The sequence below is a fragment of the Halichoerus grypus genome, chromosome 4, assembly GCF_964656455.1.
Source record: "Halichoerus grypus chromosome 4, mHalGry1.hap1.1, whole genome shotgun sequence".
Lineage (NCBI taxonomy): Eukaryota > Metazoa > Chordata > Mammalia > Carnivora > Phocidae > Halichoerus > Halichoerus grypus.
Genome location: NC_135715.1, coordinates 156,925,338 through 156,950,294, shown reverse-complemented (window position 1 = coordinate 156,950,294; position 24,957 = coordinate 156,925,338). Strand labels below are relative to the sequence as shown.

General features: G+C 39.7%; 2 protein-coding genes across 3 annotated transcripts; one reads left to right on the top strand and one right to left on the bottom strand.

Moving 5' to 3' along the window:
• Positions 1-10,314: 10,314 nt before the first annotated feature.
• HSPE1 (heat shock protein family E (Hsp10) member 1) lies at positions 10,315-12,956 on the bottom strand. The gene is made up of 4 exons (XM_036107217.2): positions 12,741-12,956; positions 11,965-12,129; positions 10,817-10,906; positions 10,315-10,565 (listed from the first exon to the last, which is right to left on the bottom strand). Exons 1-4 carry the CDS (start codon positions 12,741-12,743, stop codon positions 10,515-10,517), a joined length of 309 nt encoding a protein of 102 aa, XP_035963110.1. The 5' UTR covers positions 12,744-12,956; the 3' UTR covers positions 10,315-10,514.
• Positions 12,957-13,044: 88 nt separating this feature from the next.
• HSPD1 (heat shock protein family D (Hsp60) member 1) lies at positions 13,045-24,562 on the top strand. 2 transcript variants are annotated; one of them, XM_078071150.1, is made up of 12 exons: positions 13,045-13,182; positions 14,319-14,494; positions 15,679-15,931; positions 17,529-17,611; positions 18,173-18,268; positions 18,655-18,748; positions 19,010-19,178; positions 21,681-21,780; positions 22,331-22,576; positions 23,183-23,357; positions 23,653-23,831; positions 23,933-24,562. In XM_078071150.1, exons 2-12 carry the CDS (start codon positions 14,321-14,323, stop codon positions 24,083-24,085), a joined length of 1,722 nt encoding a protein of 573 aa, XP_077927276.1. In that variant the 5' UTR covers positions 13,045-13,182; positions 14,319-14,320; the 3' UTR covers positions 24,086-24,562. The 2 variants fall into 2 exon arrangements, with proteins under 2 accessions (XP_077927276.1, XP_035963098.2); XM_036107205.2 differs by lacking the exon at positions 13,045-13,182 and adding an exon at positions 13,241-13,400.
• The last annotated feature ends 395 nt before the right edge of the window (positions 24,563-24,957 follow it).

The following is a 24,957-nucleotide window of genomic DNA, read 5'->3' as shown; positions in this document are numbered from 1 at the left end:
ATTTCCTTTGTTGCAAGTTTTAAGTGTTCTCTTAGCGTTATGAAATCATGGGAGTTTTGGCAAACTTTTGTTTCCTGTTTAGAAACGTTAAATCTTTGATCTGGAATGAGGGAGGCCATAGGATACCAGATGGGAAGCCAGCTCACAGGGTAAAAACTGCATATACTAGGGTGATTTCCAAAAGAAGAAAACATCAGATATCCCATAAAATACACCTAAAGGTGTATTGAGAATGCCTGAGAGCTATATCACATACAGCCTCCAAAAATGGAGGGAGGAATGGAAGAAAGGTTGGTTAAACTAGTGGGTGCAAAACTGAATAATTGTCAGTGACTTGGAACTTTGCTCAAAGGGGTTAGACAACAGGAAGTTGGTTTGCCTATAAGTAAGATTCCTTTTTTCTGGAAGATGGACAGACTGGTAATTTTTCCAGAGCAAGGAACTTAATTCCAACATTACCTCTTAGTATATCAAAAGATTTATTCTTTCAAGAAATATTTAAGCCCCACTATGTGTTCAGCACTGAGGTACAAGTATGAAAAGGCCCAATCTTTATAAATTGCTTAGAGTCTAGCAGTAGGGACAGATGCACAATCACCAATTCTCTTGCTAAATATGGTGAGAATCTAGGACAAGTGGCACCCAAATGTTGCCTTCCTAAGAGACATGGGGTGGGTCTGGGAAGAGTAGAGTCCTAGGTAGGCTTCTAAGTCCATGAACAACTCTACCTCACTCCAAGGATTAAGTTAATATTTCTCAGATTGTGTGGTAGTGTCCCTGATTTGCAAATATCAGTTACCTATAATTGAAGGGGCTCATCTTAATGTTCTCTTAAGTCCAGATTTGTTATATGATTTCATCTCATCTGAAAAGAACAAGAGAAAAAGTGAAGAAGTAGGTATTAAATTCAGGAACAGAATAGGCATTTATCTCTGAAAAGTCTGATAAAATTGCATTATGATGTCGACTCTGGCCTTGGTCACAGGAAGAACCTTGTTCTTTACAGTTGAAATGTTTCTAGCTCATAACCTTCACATTTAAATTCCTCTGTCAGTCTGCAGATTATGACCTCCAAACAAAAACAATTTTCTAACCAGTGTTAATTTGGTGGGTGAGAGAGGGGAGGGAAGAAGAAAAGAAAAAGCATGAGCACTGATAATAATTACATGTACTAATGGTTACTTGAATATTTTGGTTAAAGAAGGAATAGTCTTTTTAAAGGTAATATGGCCAAATGGAAAAAACTCTGGGCTGGGATTCAGGAAATCTAGATTCTCTTGCCTGTTGACTGTAAGACTTTGAAAGAACTATCAAAAGTTTCTTTATTTGTAATGAAAATAATGCACAGCACTTCTTTCTCTCTAACTCATAGAGGCTGAAAGCAAGTATAAAAGTACTCCTGTGATACCTGGCTGGCTCAGTTGGTAGAGTGTGTGACTCTTGATCTTGAGGTGGTGAGTTCAAACCCCACACTGGGTGTACAGATTACTTAAAGATAAAATCTTTTTTTTTTGAAAGATTTTATTTATTTATTTGACAGACAGAGACACAGTGAGAGAGGGAACACAAGCAGGGGGAGTGGGAAAGGGAGAAGCAGGCTTCCCGTGGAGCAGGGAGCCGGATGCGGGGTTTGATCCCAGGACCCTGGGACCATGACCTGAGCCGAAGGCAGACGCTTAACGACTGAGCCACCCAGGCGCCCCCAAAAATAAAATCTTAAAAAAAAATTAAATATTCCTTGATTTCTATTAAAGTTTAGAAGAAAATATTTTATTATTATTTTTTAAGATTTTATTTATTTATTTGACAGAGAGAGACAGCGAGAGAGGGAACACAAGCAGGAGGAGTGGGAGAGGGAGAAGCAGGCTTCCTGCTGAGCAGGGAGCCCAATGCAGGGCTCAGTCCCAGGACCCTGAGATCATGACCTGAGCTGAAGGCAGACGCTTAACCGACTGAGCCACCCAGGCGCCCCAAGAAAATATTTTATAAATCTAAAATACCATAAGTAATTTCAAAAATATCTATCCTATATGAAATTCTCTTTGGGGAATGTTAAAATCCAAGTAAAACAGTGAATGCCCATTGTGTGTAGGGCAATGAGCAAGTGCTGAGAAACATAAATAAGATGTATAAGCTCCTTTCCTCAAAGAGTTTAAAAATGAATGGGGAAGGGTGGTATGTAGATTACTGTAGATTACTATACTACAAAGCAAAAATGTTGGGGTGCCCTGGGTAGCTCGGTCAGTTGAGCATCTGACTCTTGATCTCAGCTCAGATCTTGATCTCAGGGTCATGAGTTCAAGCCCTGCACTGGGATCTATGCTGGGTGTGGAGCCTAGTTAAAAAAAAAAAAAAAAAAAAAAGTCTTAAGTCTTTTACTTGCTGTCCATTCCTCTTCACACATGTTCTTTGCAAACATACTTTTATCTTGCTCAGTATCCATCTCTCCTTATATGACCGGGGAAAGGTAAACCCATCTCTAGCTGAGGTTTGAGTCCCTATTGGCCTAAGCCAAGGTTTAGTTAAATGGTAACCATCTGACTCCTTTTAGCCTAAAGAGATAGCAAAGGATATCTAATGGAGGCCTTTGGGGAAGGTTTGGAGGAAGGGTTAGGGCTAGGGTTAGGAGAAAGGTTTCTTGTTCTTGAGGAGATACCAAAAGAGATGGTCCTTTTTTTCGGCCCATGAACATTGCCAAGTTTGGTACTGCCTCAACCATGTTGGCTTGAAGGAAGCCAACCTAAGAGCAAAATTGACAACACTATGAATGATGCATGAAGTAGTCGAAATGTGCCTTAAAGTATAGATATGTGGAGATGCAGATTTCATCCCAGGCCAAGCAAAGTTGAGGCAGCAGAGAAGTATGGGGAAGTATGTTCATAGTTGAACAAATTGAACAAATAATGAACATATTAAAAAGAGTTCAAACTTAGACAACTTTGACTGCAGATGAGTAAGATACCAAACTCCCATGGCACTTCACTTTTCTCTCTAGAATTCTAGAATATTTGACCAAATTGGTAATTGTAGTAGCCAGCTGCCAAGATGGCTCCCAATGATTATTATATCCTGGTATGTACACTTTTTTAAAAAAAATATTTTTTTAGTAATCTCTACACCCAATGTGGGGCTCAAACTCATGACCCTGAGATCAAGAGTTGTATACTCTTCCCACTGAACCAGTCAGGTGCCTCCCTGGTATGTACATTTTTGTGTGGTTCTCTTTCATACTAAATTAGGCTAACCTGTATAATAGGATACTGTGAAAATGATGATTTGTGACTTCTGGTTTTAGGTCATAAAAGACATTGTGACTTCTGCCTTGCTCTCTTAGCTCACCTGCCCTGGGTGAGAAAGGTACCATGTGTGAGGACATTCAAGTAGTCTTATGAGGGTTCCTGGTGAGGAACTGAGGCTCCCACCAAAAGCAAGCATCAACTTGCCAGCATGTGAGTGGACCATCTTGGAAGCCCCAGACAAATTTTTGGACAATGGTAGAGATACCCCCCACCAACCAGGGCCACCCCAATAAGATGCTCCCAAATTTCTGAACTACATATACTATGTGAGATGTTTATAATTGTGTTAAGCCACTAAATTTGGGGTGATTTGTTACTCAGCAATAGATAATACAGTAGTTCCTGAACTTTCAGGAAGAGAAAATGTGATCAGAAGAGACCAATCACAACAGACTATTGTCATTTCCTGTTATCAGTAGGGCACCTAATGTCTTTCATGAAGTTAGCAGTACTTTCTATCTTTATTTTCTCAATGACATGAATCTCTATCTAAAATTGTGCTGGGGACCTGGCTGGCTCAACTGGTACAGCATGTGGCTCTGGATCTCGGAGTTTTGAGTTTGAGCCCCACGTTGAGGGTAGACTTTACTTAACAAATAAATAAAATAAAAGTATGCTATTGGGGCACCTGGGTGGCTCAGTCGGTTAAGCGGCTGCCTTCGGCTCAGGTCATGATCCCAGGGTCTGGGATCAAGCCCCGCGTTGGGCTCCCTGCTCGGTGGAGAGCCTGCTTCTCCCTCTGTCTGCCGCTCTGCCTGCTTGTGCTCGCTCTCTCTCTCTCTTAAATAAATAAATAAAAATCTTAAAAAAAAAAAAAAGTATGCTATTAATTTAGTTGTTTACTTCTCCCTTCCCAATGTTATTCATTCCTGTATCTCCAACAGTACCTGGCACATATTCAAAAAAATGAATGACTTAAAAGGAACAAACTGGCGTTTTTGAACTAACACTCGAGTCAGATAAGTAAGTACCCACTGATGCTTTTCCCAAGTCAAGCCTCCAGGCTAACTGCTACTGAAAGACCATTTTGTAAGACTTGGGCTAAATTTTAATGTATCTTAAAGAACTAGGCTTAATCTGTAAGAGGGAAGGGGGTTGGATCCATTCCTTATGTCTTACAACAGTAAAATCTCCAGATAAAGCTAAGACTGAAATAAAAAACTGCAACTATAAAAACACCTATAGAAACCATGGAAGAACCTTTAAGTATTAGAGAAGACTTTTCAGTTTGACATAATACCCAGAAGCCATAAATGGAAAATATTAATTCAGCTATACCAAAATGACTTCCTGCAAGTTCAAAGCATAAACAGAATCAAAGCCAAAATAATAAACTGGAGGGAAAAACTTATCACAAAGAACCAATTTCCCTAATAAATAAAGATACCACACAAATCATAAAAGGCCAATTGTCCAATAGAAAGACAGGCAGAGGATATTCACAGCCAATAGGAATAGACAGTTAACAGTAAAGGAAACAGAGGTGACTGTCAAACACAAGATGCTCATCTCATTCATAATGATAAAAGTAAAATTATAAGAATGGCAAAATAAAACCTTTATAACAACCTCTCTTATTGAGGCTGGGAAGCAATCAGTCTCCATTGCTGTTAGGACTGTTGATTGATAGAACTTCTATGAAGGGCAACTTGGAGATATGGGTATGTATATACACATATGACTAAAATCCACATACCCTTTGATATAGCAATTAATCTTACAGATATACTTGTTCACATATGCAAGTAATTTATGCAAAACTTTTATTCACTGCAGAAGTATTTCTAATAGCATAAGACTAGAATTTAAATATTCATCAGTGGAGGATGCTTAAATTATGGTTCACCCATATAATAGAACATTATACAGCTATAATGAAAATTTAAAAAGCTCTTTATGTTCTTTGTAGATTCATTCCAAAGACAATATTAAAAAGGTGCCAAATGGTGTGTATGGAATGTTTTTTGAAAAAGAAAAAATGAATATATTTCACATACATAAGACACATATGTATACATGCCCTAGCACACGTGTGCACACATACACACACACACACAAAATGTATACGTAAGGTACCCCTGAAAATATAAAATGTAACACTAGTTGCCTCTAAGGATGGAAGTCTGTGGCTGGGGGATAGGGAAGGGAAGGATACTTTTCAGTGTATATCTCTTTAGTGTATATCCCCCCCCTTTTTTTTTAAGATTTTATTTATTTATTTGAAAGAGAGTGAAAGTGAGAGAGATCACAGAGCAAGGAGAAGCCAACTCGCCGCTGAGCAGAGAGCCCGATGCTGCACTCGATCCCAGGACCCTGGGATCATGACCAAACTAGAAGACAGAGGTTTAACCGACTGAGCCCCCCAGGCACCTCAGTGTATATCCTTTTGAATTTTTAACTATGTGAATGTTACCCATTTTTATTTTTTTAAGATTATTTCTTTATTTAGTTGACAGATAGCGAGAGAGGGAACACAAGCAGGGGGAGTGGGAGAGGGAGAAGCAGGCTTCCTGCTGAGCAGGGAGCCTGATGCAGGGCTCAATCCCAGGACCCTGGGATCATGACCTGAGCCGAAGGCAGATGCTTAACGACTGAGCCACCCAGGCGCCCTACCCATTTTTAAATAAAATCAAAGTTTAAGGAAAAAAATAACAGGCCTGACTCAAAATGTTAAGGGACATCTAGTCCCCTCCTTTTACAGTTAATTCTTAAACTAAGAGGGGTTAGGTGATTTGTCCATGTCATATAACTATAATGTAAGCAACACAGGATCATAGCTTAGATTTGTTTGGGCTTTCTCTACAAGGTTGCTTAACGGTAAAGGAAACCATGTAAATACTCTTCACATAAATGAATCAAAAGTTCAAAACTCCATTTTGGTGTGGGTGCAGTGAAACAACAACTTGCTGGAAGAGGCATGACTTGGTATCACTCTGGAGAGCAGCAAACTGGTAGTTCTTACCAAGAAGGTTAAAAATGTTCATAACCAGGTAAGTGCAGGGGAAGACTTGCCTTATCAGGTATCAAATTTAAATATAAAAGTTTATATTTATATTGAATACAATGTGGTGGAATAGAGAAATCAATGGAACACAGCTATAAAACCCACAAGTAGATGTATTTAAAAATTTAATGTACAGGGACACCTGGGTGGCTCAGTCGTTAAGCGTCTGCCTTCGGCTCAGGTCATGATCCCAGGGTCCTGGGATCGAGTCCCACATCGGGCTCGCCGCTCAGCGGGAAGCCTGCTTCTCCCTCTCCCACTCCCCCTGCTTGTGTTCCCTCTCTCGCTGTCTCTCTCTCTCTGTTGAAAAATAAATAAAATCTTTAAAAATAAAAAATAAAAAAATAAAAAAATAAAAATAAAAATTTAATGTACAATAAAGGTGATACCTCAAATTTCAAGGTGGGGTAGTGGTGGTGGGTAAAATGGATAAAGTTGACACAAGCCAATCATTGGTTTAAAAAAAAACACACAGACCATACAGTAAATAAATTACGGATTAATTAAATGTTCAGAATTTTAAAAACTACGAGAAGTGAGATTTGACTAGCTAGAAACAAAAACTGCACATCAAATTAGGACAAATATGACAAGTTAGTACCTCTAATATATAAAACCTTATGATCCATGTTCATTGATGGTAATGCAAAAGGCTGCAGCCACTATGGAAAACAGTACATAGGTTCCTCAAAAAATTAAAAATAGAGCGGCACTTGGCCAGCTCAGTTGGTGGAGCGTGCAACTCTTGTTCTTGGGGTTTTGAGTTAGAGCCCTGTGATGGGTGTAAAGATTACTTAAAAAAAATAAAATCTTAAAAAAAATTAAAAATAGAACTACCATAGTTTTAAGATTTTATTATGAGAGAGAGAGATGGATGGGACAAGAGCGGGGGTGGGGGGGCAGAGGGAGAGGGAGAGGCAGACTCCCCGCTAAGCAGGGAGCTTGGTGGGGGGCTGGATCCCCAGACCCCAGGATCACAACCTGAGCCGAACGCAGACGCTTAATCAACCAAGCCACCCAGGCAACCCAGAACTACCATAGTTCTATCTAGCAATCCCACTTCTGCATATTTATCCAAAAGAACTGAAATCAGGAATCTCTAAAAGATATTAGCACTTCCATGTTAATTGCAGCACTATTCACAAGAGCTAAAGATGTAGAAACCACCTAAATGTCCATCTACCAGAAGAATGAGTAAAGGAAACATGGTATATACATTCAGCTTTAAACAAGGAAATACTGCAATATGTGACATGAATGAACTTTGAGGACATTATAAATAGCCAAACACAGGATAAATACTGTAATATTCCACTTATCTAAAATAGTCACTCATAGAAGCAGAGTAGAATGTAGGTGCCAGGGACTAGGGGAGGGGGAAATGGTGAGCTGCTAATCAAGACATAATGTTCCAGATAAGCAAGATGAAAAAGTTCTAAAGATGTGCTGTTACAACAATGCCTATAATTAACAATACCGTATTGTACACTTAAAAATCTCTTTTGAGGATAAATCTCATGTTGTGTTCTTATAATAAAATAAAGATGAAATCTTATAATCAACTTTTTAGATAAAAGTTTTTGTAAAGCATACACTTTCTGGAATAATAGGAGGGAAAACCATGTTAACAGTAATACCCATGCAACACAATAGCTTCCGGGTAATTTTCTCAATTTCCCCAATTTTTTGTGTAGAATAGTTTAAGACACACTTTTTTAAAGATGTTATTCATTGAGAAAGAGATCGAATGTAGGGGGGATGGGTAGAGCGAGAATCTCAGACTCCATGCCATGTGTGGAGCCCAAACTCATGACCCTGAGATCATGACCCAAGCCCAAATCAGGAGTTGGACCCTTAATTGACTGAGCCACCCATGCACCCCTTGAAGCATACTTTGGAGTCAGACAAACCTGAGTTCAATCCCAAGCTATGACTTAAAAGGGGTATCACCTTGAGCAAGTTATTCTTTACCTAGAAGGCAAGGAATATCCACCTCACTGGGTTGCTATGATTACATGTAATTAAGCAAGATTATATATTAAATGCCTAGAACCGTGCATGGCAAATGCTCAAAAATGGTAGTATAATCACAAAAATTCCAGTTGTAATTCTATTTTACCTTATTTTTTTATTGACCAAAAGATAAATGACAGCATAATGTTGTGAAACGTGGTTCCACACCCTCAGCACCCTTTTTTTGGCCTAAATTTCTCATGCCAAAATTCTTTTCCCTATTAATTCCCATATAATCTCACAATCTAAAATTATTTCTTTAGAAATTCTGCTAGACAAGCATCATGGGACTACTTCTATGGTACCAAAACAAACAAAAATCCCCCCATCCTTCTAATTTAGGAGATTATAAATGGAGTCCTGAAATTTTAAACATACTTGGATGATCCAAGGTTTGCAAACTATTGCCTTATCTCAAACTCATTTGCTTGGGTGTTTGAAAAACAGAATTGGGGAACATGGCCTCTGCACTGGTTGCCTAACTCTACAATTTACCAGCCATGGAGCCTTGAAGAAGTTTTCTCATCTCTATTGAGTCAGTTTTCTCATTGGTAAAACAGGGAAATCCATGCTTGACAAGGTTCTAAAGAGCAAAACAGATTATCTAGCTGTCCTTCGGGGACAATAGGAAACTGATGACCCACTAGGGTGCTGTAAATTAAACTTTTAATAATTCTTGTAACTGAGGATAACAAAGATTAAGCCTTAGTATACCAAATGGCACCAACACATTAACGTAAATACACACTTTACTGATGAAGACATGACCGAAAGTTGAGACTTACTCCATGCCATTTACAATTTTTTTTCAAGATTTTGAGAGAGCACAGCAGGGGGAGCAGCAGAGAGGGAGAAGCAGGCTCCTTACTGAGCAGGAAGCCTGATGGGGGCTCAATCCTGGGACCCTGGGATCATGACCTGAGCCAAAGGCAAATGCTTAACTGAGCCACTCAGGTGCCCGCCATTTACAATTTCATTTAGATTTCAATTCCATAAGACAAATATAGGGCACACTCTAAAAGACATATCACCAGACTGATTTATAGGTAACCAAAACTAGAAAATTTGACCAAGAATAGCTGGTCTGAGACGCAGTTTAGGGGTTGGTAATCAAGTCTGGTGTAGGACTGTTTGGGTCCAAACCTTCTCTCTCTAGCTGCTATAGCTAAATCAAGCTATTTGTCCAGCTCTAACTCCGTTTCCTATTTGTTAAATTCAACAAATTATGAACTAGATACCAATAATTACCACTCAGGTACTACCCATCCCTGATCACAGTGGTTATCAACCAGGATTGAAATAATGTGTGTCAAGTGCTTAGAATTATCTGACAAAGTAGCCACAGACGAAGTTTTAGACAGCAGCCTCTGGAGGTGGACTGCCAAATCTGCCTTTGCCACTTCCTACTGTGCTTGATTATTGCTCAACGTGTGTGTGGCGTGTGTGTCTGTGTGCGCCTTACCTTCCTCATTCGCAAGATGAGAATGACTGTACCCCAGAGGGTTGCTGAAAGATTAAGGCAAGTGATATGCACCAAGAACCCACAACAGTAGCCAGTGGATAGAAAATGCTCCTGAGGTGTTAGCTGTAATCACTAGCACACAGCACCTGGCACATAAAAGGCATTCAACCAGTGGTAGCTATTAAACCTTCCATGGATTTTTTTTCAAAGTAAATTATTTAGTAGTATCAAGTATTAAAAACTGGGCAACTTCACTAAGTTTTTCTAAATACTTACAAAACAAGATATTTAACACTAGATTTCATAAATGAAGAACTATACTTCAATATAAGCTTGTTATACATGAGGTTAAAATACTGCTTTTAAAAATGTAAGTGTAAATCCATGGCTTTGTATCAGCATCAATAATCTGTGCAATAAAGCTAAATTCAATGTGAAGATTGGAAAGCCTGTTTCCCAGAATTCTCTGCAGGTTCCTTAAAAAAAAACAACAACACTGGAGAACCCTAAAACCATCTTAAATCACCAAATAAAGATTAACCACTCATTTATGCATTTTTATTTGCTAATGTTTATATCAGTACACTAAAACTAAATTTTGGAGACACTGGATATCATTAGTTTGGATACCATTAGTTTATTATAAAAGAGAGACATGAAAATTATTTACATGATGAAAGATTTCACAACTTCACTGGAATGGGCAGCTTCACTTCATGCCATTTTAATAATGATTTCAGTCCACATACTTTCCGAGAATGTCACCATCTCTAAATAAGAAATAATCCTGCAAATAGACAAGCCATTAGTTAAGAAAACTAGTAATAAATATTTAACTTTTTAAAGACTTTATTTATTTGACAGAGAAAGAGAACACGAGCAGGGGAGTGGCAGAGAAGCAGGCTCCCCACTGAGCAGGGAGCCCAATGTGGGACTCAATCCCAGTACCCTGGGATCACCATCTAAGCCGAAGGCAGCCGCTTAACTGACTGAGTCCCACAAATATTTTAACTTTTAAGAAATAATAAGTTTACACACCTTGTCATCTAGAACTACTTTGGTGCCTCCATATTCTGGGAGAAGAACTTTATCTCCAACTTTCACACTAACTGGTTGAATCTCTCCACCCTTAAAAAAAATAAAGATATTTATCAGCAAAACACCTAGTTCACCAAATATTTACACCTTTTATTAATTAAATATGCTCATTCAAATCAACTGTTAAAAAAGGATTTGGTGACCAAGTGATATGATTTACACTATAATCACAGTTCTTCGCTCAAAAATATCACTGTAGAATTACTCTGAAACAATGCATACATGGAGGCTTCAACTAAAACCTAATTTCAGAGTAAAGTTCAGTTATAATGGTGAAGCTAACTTAAGCTAACTTTTTCATTGTTAAATATTAACATAACCTCCAGACTACGTGAAATCAATCAGTTTTAAAAGCCAGATTATAGTAGTCAAGTTTAACTTCTTCTTATACACAAAAACTCAACAGGTATTTACAGAATTTGGAACATATACTTCTTTCATGATTCAATTTCCTTTCAATCAAAGTGCAGATTTAAGGAGAGAGACTGCAGCACAATGCCCCCTCCCCAAAGCCTTCCTATTCTGACTCCAGGATAGCTCCTTGCTAGAACTTTCTTTCTTACAGGCAACTGGAACAATGCAATTAATGTATTTGACTCCAAAAGCATTTATTATGTATTCTGGCTGAATTTCAAATCTGAGGTCTAATCAATTGGAGAATGCCTCTAAGGCTAGGTCCAACCTATTCCTTTCAGTAGTATACCAACTAAGGCCAAAAATGGTTAAAAGATTAGGGCAATTAGTGCTAGAGGTTAAATCTAGAGTTTAAATTTCCCCTCAACTCGTAAAAGCACCCATGGATCACCCGTAAGCATTATTTTTTTTTTTTTCAAAAAATTAGAATTTGAAGAAAACGCTGGTTATACTAGACTACCAAATGGTTACTGATTTTAATACTCTGGAACTCTCCATCACACAAAATAAGCAACTTCATTCTACAGTCATTTTCGTTGAAGAGGCAGATTAGACGTGACTGAATTAGGAAATGATCCTGAAGATAACACAAAGCTATTTAACTTTTAATAATCACCAACGATTTTTTCCCCCTCCACTTCACATTAAAATAGTTCCACCTTAGCCCCATTTACCTTTCCTTTAGAGCCCGATCCAACAGCTACTACTGTTGCTTGCAACACTTTTCCTTGAGATTTTTCTGGAAGCATAATACCTCCTTTGGTTACAGTTTCAGCTGCGCTCCTTTCAACTAAAACTCGGTCAAAGAGGGGAAGAAACTTTCTAAACGCCTGCCCTGCCTGTAAAAAGAGAAATGTTAAATTTGAAACAAAAAGTTATGTGATTACCTTATAAGCGTTACACATCAAAAAGCACGTGTGGCTTTCAAAATCAACGCCAAAACTCAAGATTATTCATTCAAGAAAACTACTTGAATGTTTTGCTCTACGCTCTGAGTTTAATTTCCCATTCCGTATATGTTAAGGGTCGTTGTTGGCTCCTCTGGTCAGCAATCAGACGAGCATTAAGGGCAACCTTAGTTTATTTCAAGGTCAAATATTTTCCTTCCTCAAATTTCTCTGGAAATTTTCAGCAAAAACAGTGAACCCCTGCGCCTGGAGCCACGCTTTTCACAATATTACACACCCACAAAAGCCTCACAGGAGACTCGGGTTCGCCGCGGCGCGTGCGTCGGGGTTCCAGCCCCCAGGTCCACAGGCGTGCGGGCCACACGCGTGCAGAGCCCTTGGCGGAGAAAAGGGTCCGTGGGCCCCGGCCTCTCCAGGGTTGTTGCAGGCGCGGGTCACTCAATAACCCCTACCCTTCAGGTAGGCCCAAAGAGAAGCGTCCGGCTGCCCATGGGCTTCAAACAGAGCCGGGCTCTCCGGCCTCCAGTCCATGCGGAACTCACCATGACGCCGACCGCCGCAGTTCGTACTCTGCTCTAGAGCTGCCGCCTCTGCAAGAAGACCCGCAGTACGACCCTCGGGCCACGTGAACGTGGGAAAAGACCGCCCGGCGCGCAGGCGCGCTCACTCCCGCCCCCCCGCTCCTCCCCGCAAAAGTGGGTGGCCGCACTAGCGCGCGCTGCGATTCGTCCCGAGGTCTGTGCGTCGGCCACTGACGCGAGTACGCGGAGGCGGAAGAAAAGAGGAGTTCTTTCTAGGCTTTTCTAGGCCGCCCGCCGAGGTGAAAGTCCTAGCTCTTCGCCCCTCTTCCGGAAATGACGCGTTTTGAACCTTGACCCACAGAGAGCGCGGCGCTTCCCGGAAAGTTCTGGAACCGAGTGCAGCCCGGGAACTAGCCTAAGCCGGCCCGGAAGGGGCTGAGCCCGCTGGCCTGGCACTGCTCGGGTAGGGAGGGGCGGAGCTGGCGCATGGAGCGTGCCGATTGCCGGGCCCCGGCGGACGGGAAGGGGTGGGAGCCGCCCTCGCACGCGGTGCCGCGGGGCGGGGGGAAAGCGGCGGAGGGAGGGGACACGGGCTCTTTGCCGTGTGCGCCGTGCACTCTGTCCCTCACTCGCCTCCGACGGCCTGCCTCACGGTCTGTACGCGCTGCCGCTGCCCCGCAGGTACACGGCCGCCCCACGCCGCCACTTCCAGGCGCCCGGGATCCCTGAGCCGGCCCTTTCCCCACTCCCTGCGGTCTTGCCTCGTTGGGCCGGGAGGCGAGAGCCAGGGTATTTCTACGGCGCCGCAGGCCTGGGCCACCGGGCCAGGCCTCACGGGTCCATGTCGGTGCCCATCACGTGCGCCGTGGATTGCTCGCCTGGGCAGGGCGCAGGAGGGAGGGCTTGCCCGGGAGTTCGTGTGGAATCGGGGGAGTGTATTCACGTGGGCTTTCCGTTGTAGCCCTGTCTTGGTCGACTGCAGAGTGCCGGGCAGGGTGGTCGCAGCCGCCTTTGGCTCCCTGGACAGCTCTCCACCCTTGACCTTGCTGAGGGCGTCCTAATGGAAAGACACGTGGGGCGGGCTAGAGCCCCCAGCCTCGCGGCCTTGCGGGCTGCTCTGATACGGTAGCCCCGAGTGGATACATGAAGACACATCTTGCTAAGCGGATTTTTGCATCGTCAGAAATGTTTTTTCTCCCTTGGTCGCTCTAGTTTATAGACCACTCCTTTCCTGCAGACGTGGTTTTTCAGGAGGACATTTGGAATGGATTTGCTCTTAAGGGTATTTTAGCGGTGAAAGATTAACTCGTTTTTAGCGGCTGGGGTAGGTGGCCTTGGGGAAGGAGATGGTGTGTGCTTTGTGCTATTGCTCTCGGTTAGGCGCGGGGACGGCCTCACGTGGGGACTTAACGCAGGTAGCTGGTGTTCTGAACTTGTGTTTCCGTGGCCTGGGTGTAGTGACTGGCAGAGGTCAATCCAACTTACATCTAACATTTCTTGTTCTATTGTGGTGTATAGATGTCATGTTTGCTGTAATACACCGGGGTACTGCTAGTATTGATGAACTGCTAATTTGATTCCCCGCCCCCCTCTCCACAGAAATGCTTCGATTACCCGCAGTCCTTCGCCAAATTAGGCCAGTGTCCAGAGCACTGGCTCCTCATCTCACTCGGGCCTATGCCAAAGACGTAAAATTTGGTGCGGATGCCCGAGCCTTAATGCTTCAAGGTGTAGACCTTTTAGCCGATGCTGTAGCCGTTACTATGGGGCCAAAGGTATCTGTTTTTATTTTGTTGTAATTTATAGTATTGTGAGTTAAGGAATAATATTTTAATGATACCAGATAGTCACACGGAGCTACTGAATAGTAAGTACTTCAGTATCCATTGTTGAGAAACCTCAATATGCCCATAAGAGTTCCCAGTTACTGCTTAATCTTTTTTTTCTTTTACTTAGATACAGTGGTCTTAAAACTTAAATTGTTTCTTTAAAATTTGCGGAACTTTCTTTCCTATAATGTATGATGTAACAGAGTGGTAACTCACAGATCAAAGTGGATTCGCAAACGGAAGGTAGAATTAATGGAAGGTAGACTTACTCTTGCTTGCCTAAATTTTAGATTTTTTCCCAGTAGTTCGTACTGGAAGTATGTAATTTAGTATGTAGTACTTAAAGCATGTGCTTGTAGGTGCTAGTTTTACTTAGTGTTTTTATGTTGTCCATTCTGTTCCAAAGCACATTTAAAATTTTAAGTCTCATTTAAGGTGAAGAGGTGGTGAGTGAGGGGTAACAAATAATTTGAGAAGGCCTTTGAAGGTGATGCACAGTGGAGTGATGCTTGATTTCAGGCTGACAGTTCCAGTGTCAAAGTATTGATATATCCTGTATAAAATATGGCATGCCTCACAAGTAGCAGCTTTGGTTCAAATCCAGAAGCTGCCAATACTATTTGCACCATGATTGAGATTTAACATTGAAGCAGCCCTCCCTGGAAGAGTGACTTGTACTTGCCTTGCTGTTAGTATTTTAGTAGCGAAATTTTAAAGTCAGTTTAAAAGTAAGTTTTCACATTACTTTCAAAGATAGCAGGCACCGGACAAAACTATAAATTATGTGAAGAATATTCTGGAATTTTATTATGATCTACCAGATTGTTTTGGTTTATTTTTTGGGGGGTTTTTTTGGTTTTGTTTTTTTAATGAGATGACATCTTGTAGTCTCTAGGATTTTTATCTATCATAAAATCTCTTGCAAAGTTAAGCACTTGGCAGAAGAGGTCATTTTGTCTATAAGCTAAGAACACTGATGAATTTGCCTTTGAGGTTCATGCTGCAGATCTAATAAAAGTTGACAGTTTGTGTTGGGACTTTCAACTAATTATCCTATTCAAAACTGCTCATTGTGTTTTAAGCTAAATAGCACTTATGTTCTGTCACATTTTTTTTTTCTCTAATTATAGGGAAGAACAGTGATTATTGAACAGAGTTGGGGAAGTCCCAAAGTAACAAAAGATGGTGTGACCGTAGCAAAGTCAATTGATTTAAAAGATAAATATAAAAATATTGGCGCTAAACTTGTTCAAGATGTCGCCAATAACACAAATGAAGAGGCTGGGGATGGCACCACGACTGCTACTGTCTTGGCACGCTCTATTGCCAAGGAGGGCTTCGAGAAGATTAGCAAAGGTGCTAATCCTGTGGAAATCAGAAGAGGTAGGAAAGTCTCTTCATTGTCACCACAGTGTTTTGAAGTGTCTTAAGTTGATTCTTGTTTCTCCTCTCACTCAAAAAAACAAAAAACAAAAAAAACCTGAGTTTTCCTTCAGCAGAAAGTGATTGGATGCCTGGTTTATGTAGTGTGTCCTATGCTAGGTGTTAAGGAGGGAAATATAACTAAGACATTCCTTGTCCTTCTCTCCTCTGTGTCTTGAGCCCCCAACCCCCCTGCCCCCCAGCACATAAGGGAAGTTTATTGAAAGATACAGCATATACTGTGTACCTTGAAAATAGTAAACTTTTGGGGATTAGCGCATGGAGAGATTATACAGTTTTGGTATATTACAAAGTAGGGCTAAACTAAGTCACTCAGGATATCAAATTTTTTAAATATATATAGAAAAGCAGGGGGTTTTGTTTGTTTGTTTTTACCTCTTAAGAGCACATAGTACATAAGTGGTCTTCATTTTGTTTATTATTGCTTGCTTTGGGGAACTAGGCCACAATTTAAAGATCTGCTCCTCAGCATGAGCTCCATAGTGATATAGACTTAATTCCTGTCACTGCCATTTTTTTTTTTTAGCTATGTACTCAAACTTGGTTTTTCTATCTTGAAAATGTAATTGCTACTTATTTCTAGGGTATATTATTGTCCATATTAGGAGACTTGAGAGTAAAGGGGGATGCTATTAACAAGTTTTGTCAGAATTGGCATCCCAGCACACTGATGTATCAGCATTCCATCTATTTCCATGTTTGAGGTCCAAATGAATGTTACATTAAAAAGCAGTTTGAGGGGCACCTGGGTGGCTCAGTCGGTTAAGCGTCCGACTCTTGATTTCTGCTCAAGTCATGATCTCAGGGTAAGCCCCACATCAGGCTCTGTGCTGGGCATGGAGCCTGCTTGAGATTCTCTCTCCCTCTCTGCCTGCCCCTCCCCCTTGCTCTTCTCTTCCTTCTCTCGGAAAAAAAAAAGCAGTCTGAGTGTAAATCATGGACAAGTATTAATTGAGGTTATTAAGATTACTTCTCCAAAGAAATGATTGTTACTACATGCCTTTTTTTGGATTTTTTTCTTGAAGTTACATTTCTCAAAATAAGGGAAGAGCCAGCACTATCCCGACTGAACAAAATTGGGTGATCCTAAATCCATGTTGTGATGCTGTTGACTGTTAGAACAAATATTTTGCTTATAATTACATGTTAAATGAGGAAATTTCAGATAATTAAAACGTGTAGGGGCATAACTGTGTCATTCAATTGAGGGAAGTATTGGGTGACCCTGTTGGAAACATGCAACATGATTGGATTGGGAATAGTTTATACAGAATGAGTTGAATGGTGAGATTCTTGAAATTATACAGTTTTTTTTTCTTAGTCCAGTTTTCAAAATAATTTTGTTCTGTGAGTCTTCATTTATTAAAGTTCCTGTTTCAGTGCATGCCATTCAACTCCATGAGATTAAGAAAAGTGCTGGCACAGAAGCATTGTATAGGCTTATTAACACATTAAAACATTTAACATGAATTGAAATTTTTACTTGACGAGGAACCATGAGAGAATAAGCATTGTAATGGCATTTATTCTTAATCAGGTGTGATGTTAGCTGTGGATGCTGTAATTGCTGAACTTAAGAAGCAGTCTAAACCTGTGACAACCCCTGAAGAAATTGCTCAGGTAAGGATTTTTCATATTTTATGATAAATATGATTTTATTTCATAATCACATACCAGTGTCAGAATAATGATACCAACCAGTCACTAACATTGAACACATTTCTTCTTCTGCTACAAAACATTTGAAAATAATGCAGTGACCATAACTAGAGTCTTAGTGGGCTGTCACTTTAGTTCTACATGGCTGTGAGTAAAACTCATTTGTTTGTTACAGAAAATGTTCTTCAGCCATTTGTCAAAAGGTGCATAATTTTTTGTTATGTTAGAATATTGCCACTTTTTCCAGGTGGTGAAGCCTCCCTTTTTAAAAAAAGAATAGTTGTGTTTATTTCATATCTTTTAATAACAATGTAGCCAAATGATGAATTTAAAAATAACTGAAAACAGAACCAACACTTGCTTAGAACTATTAGACCATATCATCCTTGTCCATATTCCTCCTCCCACACCCCACCCCCTGCCCCCATGTATCACTTTGGAAGTTACTAGGAAACGGAGGGGAGCTGATTGGGGATGCAGGCCTTATCTTTTTAACTTGGAAGAGTGACTTGATTGTTGTAGGTTGCTACGATTTCTGCAAATGGAGACAAAGAAATTGGCAACATCATTTCCGATGCAATGAAGAAGGTTGGAAGAAAGGGTGTCATCACAGTAAAGGCAAGTGTTTTTAATAATAGCTTGGAATGAGTTGTCTGATGATCAAAACAGTTTTTAAATACAAAAATTTAAACTGTATCATATATTTGATTCCTTTATGCATAACGTTAGCATTTATGTACACTAGAGTAACAGCATTTTGTGTGCATTTTTAGCCTTTGCTGTCAGGAATGAATGCGTTCTAACTTAAATGATACTGTCTTCTAGATGTAAAAATTCAAATATGCATTTTGGAAATTTTTGCAGAATTGGGAGTTGGATGCCCTAGAGCATTTGCATACTTAGGGGCTTGGATCCCTCGTGATCAGTGGGGTCTCTTAATCTGGTCTATCATAATAATTTTTTGTGTTTCTTTAATGAAATTCATATAACTAATTTTTTTATAGGATGGGAAAACACTAAATGATGAATTAGAAATTATTGAAGGCATGAAGTTTGATCGAGGTTATATTTCTCCATACTTTATTAATACATCAAAAGGTAAGAAGTCAGTGAAATTTAAAAAAAAATACAGCTTGCCATGTGTCAGACTGTAAGCATTTATCAGGTCATATCTCTAAGAAAAAAAATTTATATATTCCAAAAGTTATGTAAATGAGAAATGAAAGGGAAAACATGAACTCATTAGTCACTTGAAATGTACTCAAACTATGGTTTATAGCTTTTTTATTTAAATAAATTGCAGCTGTTTTCAGAATATTGTTAGTTTTTTAAGTTTTGAAATGTTCCTTGTTTTTGCAGGTCAGAAATGTGAATTCCAAGATGCCTATGTTCTTTTGAGTGAAAAGAAAATTTCTAGTGTCCAGTCCATTGTACCCGCTCTTGAAATTGCCAATGCTCACCGTAAGCCCTTGGTCATAATTGCTGAAGATGTTGATGGAGAAGCTCTGAGTACACTCGTTTTGAATAGGTAATAGGCCATGGTATTTGGTTTACATTTCCAAATGAAAAGCAGTTTTTTATTTAATGTTTGAAATCTCCGTTATGTACCCCCACATCGAACCACTTGTGTTAGTATCTAGCGTTGTGTGTAATATAGGTGTGCTTCATAAACTCTTGGTCCAGTTACAATGGTTCTTTCTTTTTGAATGGGTTCTATTTGAAAGCCCTTAATATTTTGTGTGACTTTTTCATAAGATAGCCTAATTTTGTATGTGGTGTCTATTTTTTATTATAAATGTTTACAGTTGTTTTGAAGAAATGACTTTTTTTTCTGGACAAATATTCTCACGATTAATTTTGCATGGGAAGAAGTAAGTTAAAATATTTTTTCTATTTTATTTTTTATTTTTATCTTATTTTAAGATTTTATTTATTTGTCAGAGAGCGCACGCAAGCAGGGGGGAAAAGCAGGCAGAGGAAGAAGCAGGCTCCCTACTGAGCTGAAGGCAGATGCTTAAGCGACTGAGCCACCCAGGCACCTGTTTTTTCAATTCTAGATCAAAGTTTATTTGTCAGTATGTTATATAATCTATTGAAAAAAAATTTTTAATTAATGATCTGAAATAGAGAAATTGACAGTCTAAGATAAATTGAGGTCTATTCACTTAATCTATAATGTATTACTTTTGACTTTAAGACAGGTAGTTAATGTTACAAACAGAATTTTAGGGCGTTATTGGGGTGCCTAGTTGGCTCAGTCAGAAGAGCATGTGACTCTTGATCTCAGGTTGAGTTCGAGTCCCAATGGGGTGTGGAGATTACTTAAATTTAAAAAAAGGCTTAAAAAGAAGAATATTAGGGCATTATTAAAGTACATATTCTTTCTACTCTTAGAATTGAGGTGACTCAGATGGTTAAGCGTCTGCCTTTAGTTCAGGTCATGATCCCGGGGTCCTGGGATCAAGCCCCATGTTGGGCTCCCTGCTCAGTGGGGAGTCTGCTTCTCCCTCTCCTGCTGTCTCTCCCCTTGGTTGTGTTCTCTCTTTCAAATAAATAAATAAAATATTAAAAAAAAAAAATACTTTCCAATTTCATTATAATGGAAATGCACAAATGAAATAGGTATGTATGAGAGATTGTGTGCATACCTTGACACAAAAGCTCTGAGTGAGTTGCTATATCCTGGAATGTTCGTTAGCTTGGATTTGCTTTTTGGGTTATGAAAAACCTTATGAGATTGTGGGATTTGAAGCCAAAATAAAAAACAAACGTAGATCTACAGACCAACAGAGTTTCATTGAGCCATTTTACTGGTATCTGTAATATTGGATGGCTGATTTATTTGGCATACTATCAGAGTTTATCCTTCTGATTTTTATTTGGCTTTTAATAAAATAGACCCACTTTGTCTTGAATTTTAAATACTCCTTGGGGCGCCTGTGTGGCTCAGTTGTTAAGCATCTGCCTTCGGCTCAGGTCATGATCCTGGGGTCCTGGGATTAAGCCCCACATTGAGCTCCCTGCTCTGCGGAAGCCTGCTTCTCCCTCTCCCACTCCACCTGCTTGTGTTCCCTCTCTCACTGTCTCTCTGTCAAATAAATAACTAAAATCTTTAAAAAAATAAATACTCCTCTTTTTTTTTTTTTTAAGATTTTATTAGAAGGGAGGAGAGGGAGAAGCCGGTTCCCCACTGAGCAGGGAGCCCGATGTGGGGCTTGACCCAGGACTCTGGGATCATGACCTGAGCCAAAGGCAAACGCTTAACTGACTGAGCCACCCAGGTGCCCCCTCCTTCTCTTTCACAATCTAGTCTTGAGTGGACATGTCTTTGTATATTCTAGGTATTCATTACCTAATAAAATTGCATGTGACCTTAATGTTATTATCAGCTTCTTACATTTATAAAGGAAGTGAATTAAGAACACTACTTGCTCAAACTTCAGTAGTAACTTGATCTAATACTAAATAGAACCCATAGGATAGGGATAAATGCTTATTAGATCCTCCAAATTTAATAATTAGTAATTGTTCTGATTTTCACAATCTATAAAATGGTTATCACTGTATTTAACTTAAAAGTTTTTTGCTTACATTAACATTTATGTTCCTGGGTTCAGTTTAACTGGAAAGTAAGGTCAACAGTTAGTGAAGAAGGTAATTGGATATTGGCAAATATGGATGAATGGGAGTTGCTCATCTTGTCTGACCAAAAGTTGTTAGGAAGCAAAAAATTGTAAAAAGTGAGGTTTCCAGGGGTGCCTGGGTGGCTCAGTCCGTTATATGTCTGCCTTTGGCTCACATCATAGTCCCTGGGTCCTGGGATTTAGCCCCACATTGGGCTCCCTGCTCAGCCGGGAGCCTGCTTCTCCCTCTCCCTCTTTGCCTCCCCCTTCATGCTCTCTCTCACTCTCAAAAAAATTAATAAAATCTTAAAAAAAAAAGGTTTCCTAAGTAATCTTAGTACTTAAGAACTAGACAAGCATTTTTATTAGATTTAAATCTCATTCTTACTAATAACTGTTCTTAACAGGCTAAAAGTTGGTCTTCAGGTTGTGGCAGTCAAAGCTCCAGGTTTTGGTGACAATAGAAAGAACCAGCTTAAAGACATGGCTATTGCTACTGGTGGTGCAGTAAGTAAAATATATGTGATGTTGGTTTACTCAATCTTTCATACTTCCGGGCCTAAAATTTATAGGTAGATTTTATTGTCACAGATATGTCTCAACTGTTTACTTACTCTGTGTTTCTGTTAGGTGTCTGCGAGGTGAAGCTTCGATTAAATAGTGCTAAGGTCCCTTCTCTAACTTGCTATGAGTCTGGCCCCGGAATAGGGTTATTTGACCAATCTGTTTTCAAGAATACAGTAGAAAAGATATAGAACTTAAGAGTTTAAGTATAAGGCCTAGTCCCGGGTCCACCAAAAGTGACCCTTGGAGAAGTTGAGTTTATACTTTTCTCAAATAAAGCTAATTAATATTGAGGATTAAGTGAAGTGGAAAATGTAGTGAAAAACTTGATCGAGTCTTATCTGGACTAGCAGTTGTTTTAAAATCTCACATTTCAAAGAAATACAGTATTACAAGATGTTTCTCTCATCAAAACACCTGCATGATATATTGCTGATAAACTTGGTATAATGAAAAACTTGCAACTGGTTCATTCTTAAATGTTTTTGTGTAGGTGTTTGGGGAAGAAGGATTGACGCTAAATCTCGAAGATGTTCAGCCTCATGACTTAGGAAAAGTTGGAGAGGTCATTGTGACCAAAGATGATGCCATGCTCTTAAAAGGAAAAGGTGACAAGGCTCAAATTGAAAAACGTATTCAAGAAATCATTGAGCAGTTAGATATCACAACTAGTGAATATGAAAAGGAAAAGCTGAATGAACGTCTGGCAAAACTCTCAGATGGAGTAGCTGTGTTGAAGGTAAAATTCATTGTTGTGAATGAGCTTCTTGGGTTCTGATCCCAAGAATGATTTTGTTTCTGTGGTATTCCCTAACAGTGCTGTGTAACCAAAATGTTTTGGGAAATGGATATATTTATATATATATTATATAAAAATTTCTTTGCTGGAATACTGTCCTTCCTTTAAACCAGAATTGAACTTAGGAGTGTTCCTGTGGAAAAAGTGTTTTCTTAATAAGCACTTTGGTATTGGACTGATGTGGCACCCTGCACTCACCCTATTAGCTGTTTGTTTTTTTTTTTTAAGATTTATTTATTTGAGAGAAAGTGTATGAGAGGGGGGAGGGCCAGAGGGAGAAGCAGACTCCCCGCTGAGCAGGAAGCCCGATGCGGGACTCGATCCGGGGACTCCAGGATCATGACCCGAGCCAAAGGCAGTCACTTAACCAACTGAGCCACCCAGGCGCCTCCTATTAGTTGTTTAATCATGCAGTCATTTTTAACAAATAGGCAACCTTTTCTACTTTTTTTTTTTTAAAGTAAACCCAGTGCTTTTTAGTGATCTTGCCAGTCAGCATCTTGAATGGGAGAAGCCCATACTAACTGGAATTCTTTTAATCTTTAGGTTGGTGGGACAAGTGATGTTGAAGTGAATGAAAAGAAAGACCGAGTTACAGACGCCCTCAATGCTACGCGCGCTGCTGTTGAAGAAGGCATTGTCCTGGGAGGGGGCTGTGCCCTGCTCCGCTGCATTCCAGCCCTGGACTCAATAACTCCAGCTAACGAAGATCAAAAAATTGGTAAAATTGCCTGACAAATGAGTTGATTTGCAGCCTCATTTTAGTCTGTTAGAATATTGTTGCTGCCCGTCAAATAGAACAATACATCACAAAGCAATTTCCAGGATACCAAAGATAGAATAGCACTGATAATCAGAGAATAGATGAAAGATGTAATCACATCTTTCAGGGGAATGATTTGACTTGTGGAATTTCCCAGTTGGGGTTTTCCTGTATCAATAGTCTCACAAATAGAATTGTGTTGTAATTCTTACAAAAGAATGAAATTAAATTTGCTAAAATTTGTTATCTTTAGGTATAGAAATTATTAAGAGAACACTCAAAATTCCTGCAATGACCATTGCTAAGAATGCAGGTGTTGAAGGATCATTGATAGTTGAGAAAATTATGCAGAGTTCCTCAGAAATTGGTTATGACGCTATGCTGGGAGATTTTGTGAATATGGTGGAAAAAGGAATCATTGATCCAACTAAGGTAAAAAGTTGACCGTTTTCTAAAAATTCAAGAACTCTTTTAAGTCTTGTTCATTTTTTCACTAAGAAAAAAGGTAATATTTTATCAAACTTTTTTCTCAGGTTGTACGAACTGCTTTATTGGATGCTGCTGGAGTGGCCTCTCTGTTAACTACAGCAGAAGTTGTAGTCACCGAAATTCCTAAAGAAGAGAAGGACCCAGCAATGGGTGGAATGGGTGGTATGGGAGGTGGCATGGGAGGCGGCATGTTCTGATTCCTAGAATAGTGCTTTACCATTATTAATGAACTGTGAGAGGAAGCTCAAGGCTGTGCTCCTCAACCATAACTTCAGAGAAGTCAGTTGAAGGAAATGACCGAAGAAAAGGCTGGCTGATGTTTAAGAAAATCACTATAACCATCAGTTACTGGTTTCAGTTGACAACATATAATGGGTTACTGTTGTCATTGTCCATGCCTACAGATAATTTATTTTGTATTTTTGAATAAAAAGACATTTGTACATTCCCGATAACTGAGTGCAAGAGCCATGTACCAATGTACTGCTTTCAACTTAAATCATTGAGGCATTTTTACTACTATTCTGTTAAAGTCAGGATTTTAGTGTTTGCCATCACCAGATGAAAAGTTAAGAAGCAGCCTTTCTGTGGAGAGTAAGAATAATTGTGTACAAAGTAGAGAAATATCCAATTATGTGACAACCTTTGTGTAATAAAAATTTGTTTAAAATTAATTGTGTTAGCCTTTCCATGATGTAGAAGAGAAATGAAAGCCAATAGATGAGGGGTAGGGTTTGGCACAAGCGTGTAAAACATTATTCCACCTGTAGTACTCTCCTGTTTCTCTTTGCTAAAGACAATTACATTACTACAAAGGTAATGGAAGGTTTTAAAGGTGACAACTCATTCCTGTGGAGACAGTATTTTGTGTGTTGAGGTCTCGTCATAAAGGGGCAATCTGTCATTTCTTGTGGAGGTACAGAGATGCTCTAAAGCCTCGGAATAATAAATGGATTCCTGGGGTGCCTGGCTGGCTCATTTGGAAGAGCACGGAGCTCTCTCGATCTTGGGTTTGTGAGTTTGAGCCCCACATTGCATGTAGAGATTACAAGAAAAAAAATGGATTCCT

What these genes read in the sequence shown, in the direction of transcription:
- HSPE1 (XM_036107217.2), bottom strand. An exon ending in GATCGGGCTCTAAAGGAAAG is followed by an intron (nt 10,907 to 11,964) that starts GTAAATGGGGCT and finishes ATTTTTTTTAAG; the next exon opens with GGTGGAGAGATTCAACCAGT. An exon ending in AAGTAGTTCTAGATGACAAG is followed by an intron (nt 10,566 to 10,816) that starts GTGTGTAAACTT and finishes GTCTATTTGCAG; the next exon opens with GATTATTTCTTATTTAGAGA.
- HSPD1 (XM_078071150.1), top strand. Translation starts at nt 14,321, where the DNA reads ATGCTTCGATTACCCGCAGTCCTTCGCCAAATTAGGCCAGTGTCCAGA. An exon ending in AGGGTGTCATCACAGTAAAG is followed by an intron (nt 18,269 to 18,654) that starts GCAAGTGTTTTT and finishes ATTTTTTTATAG; the next exon opens with GATGGGAAAACACTAAATGA. An exon ending in ATGGAGTAGCTGTGTTGAAG is followed by an intron (nt 22,577 to 23,182) that starts GTAAAATTCATT and finishes TTTAATCTTTAG; the next exon opens with GTTGGTGGGACAAGTGATGT.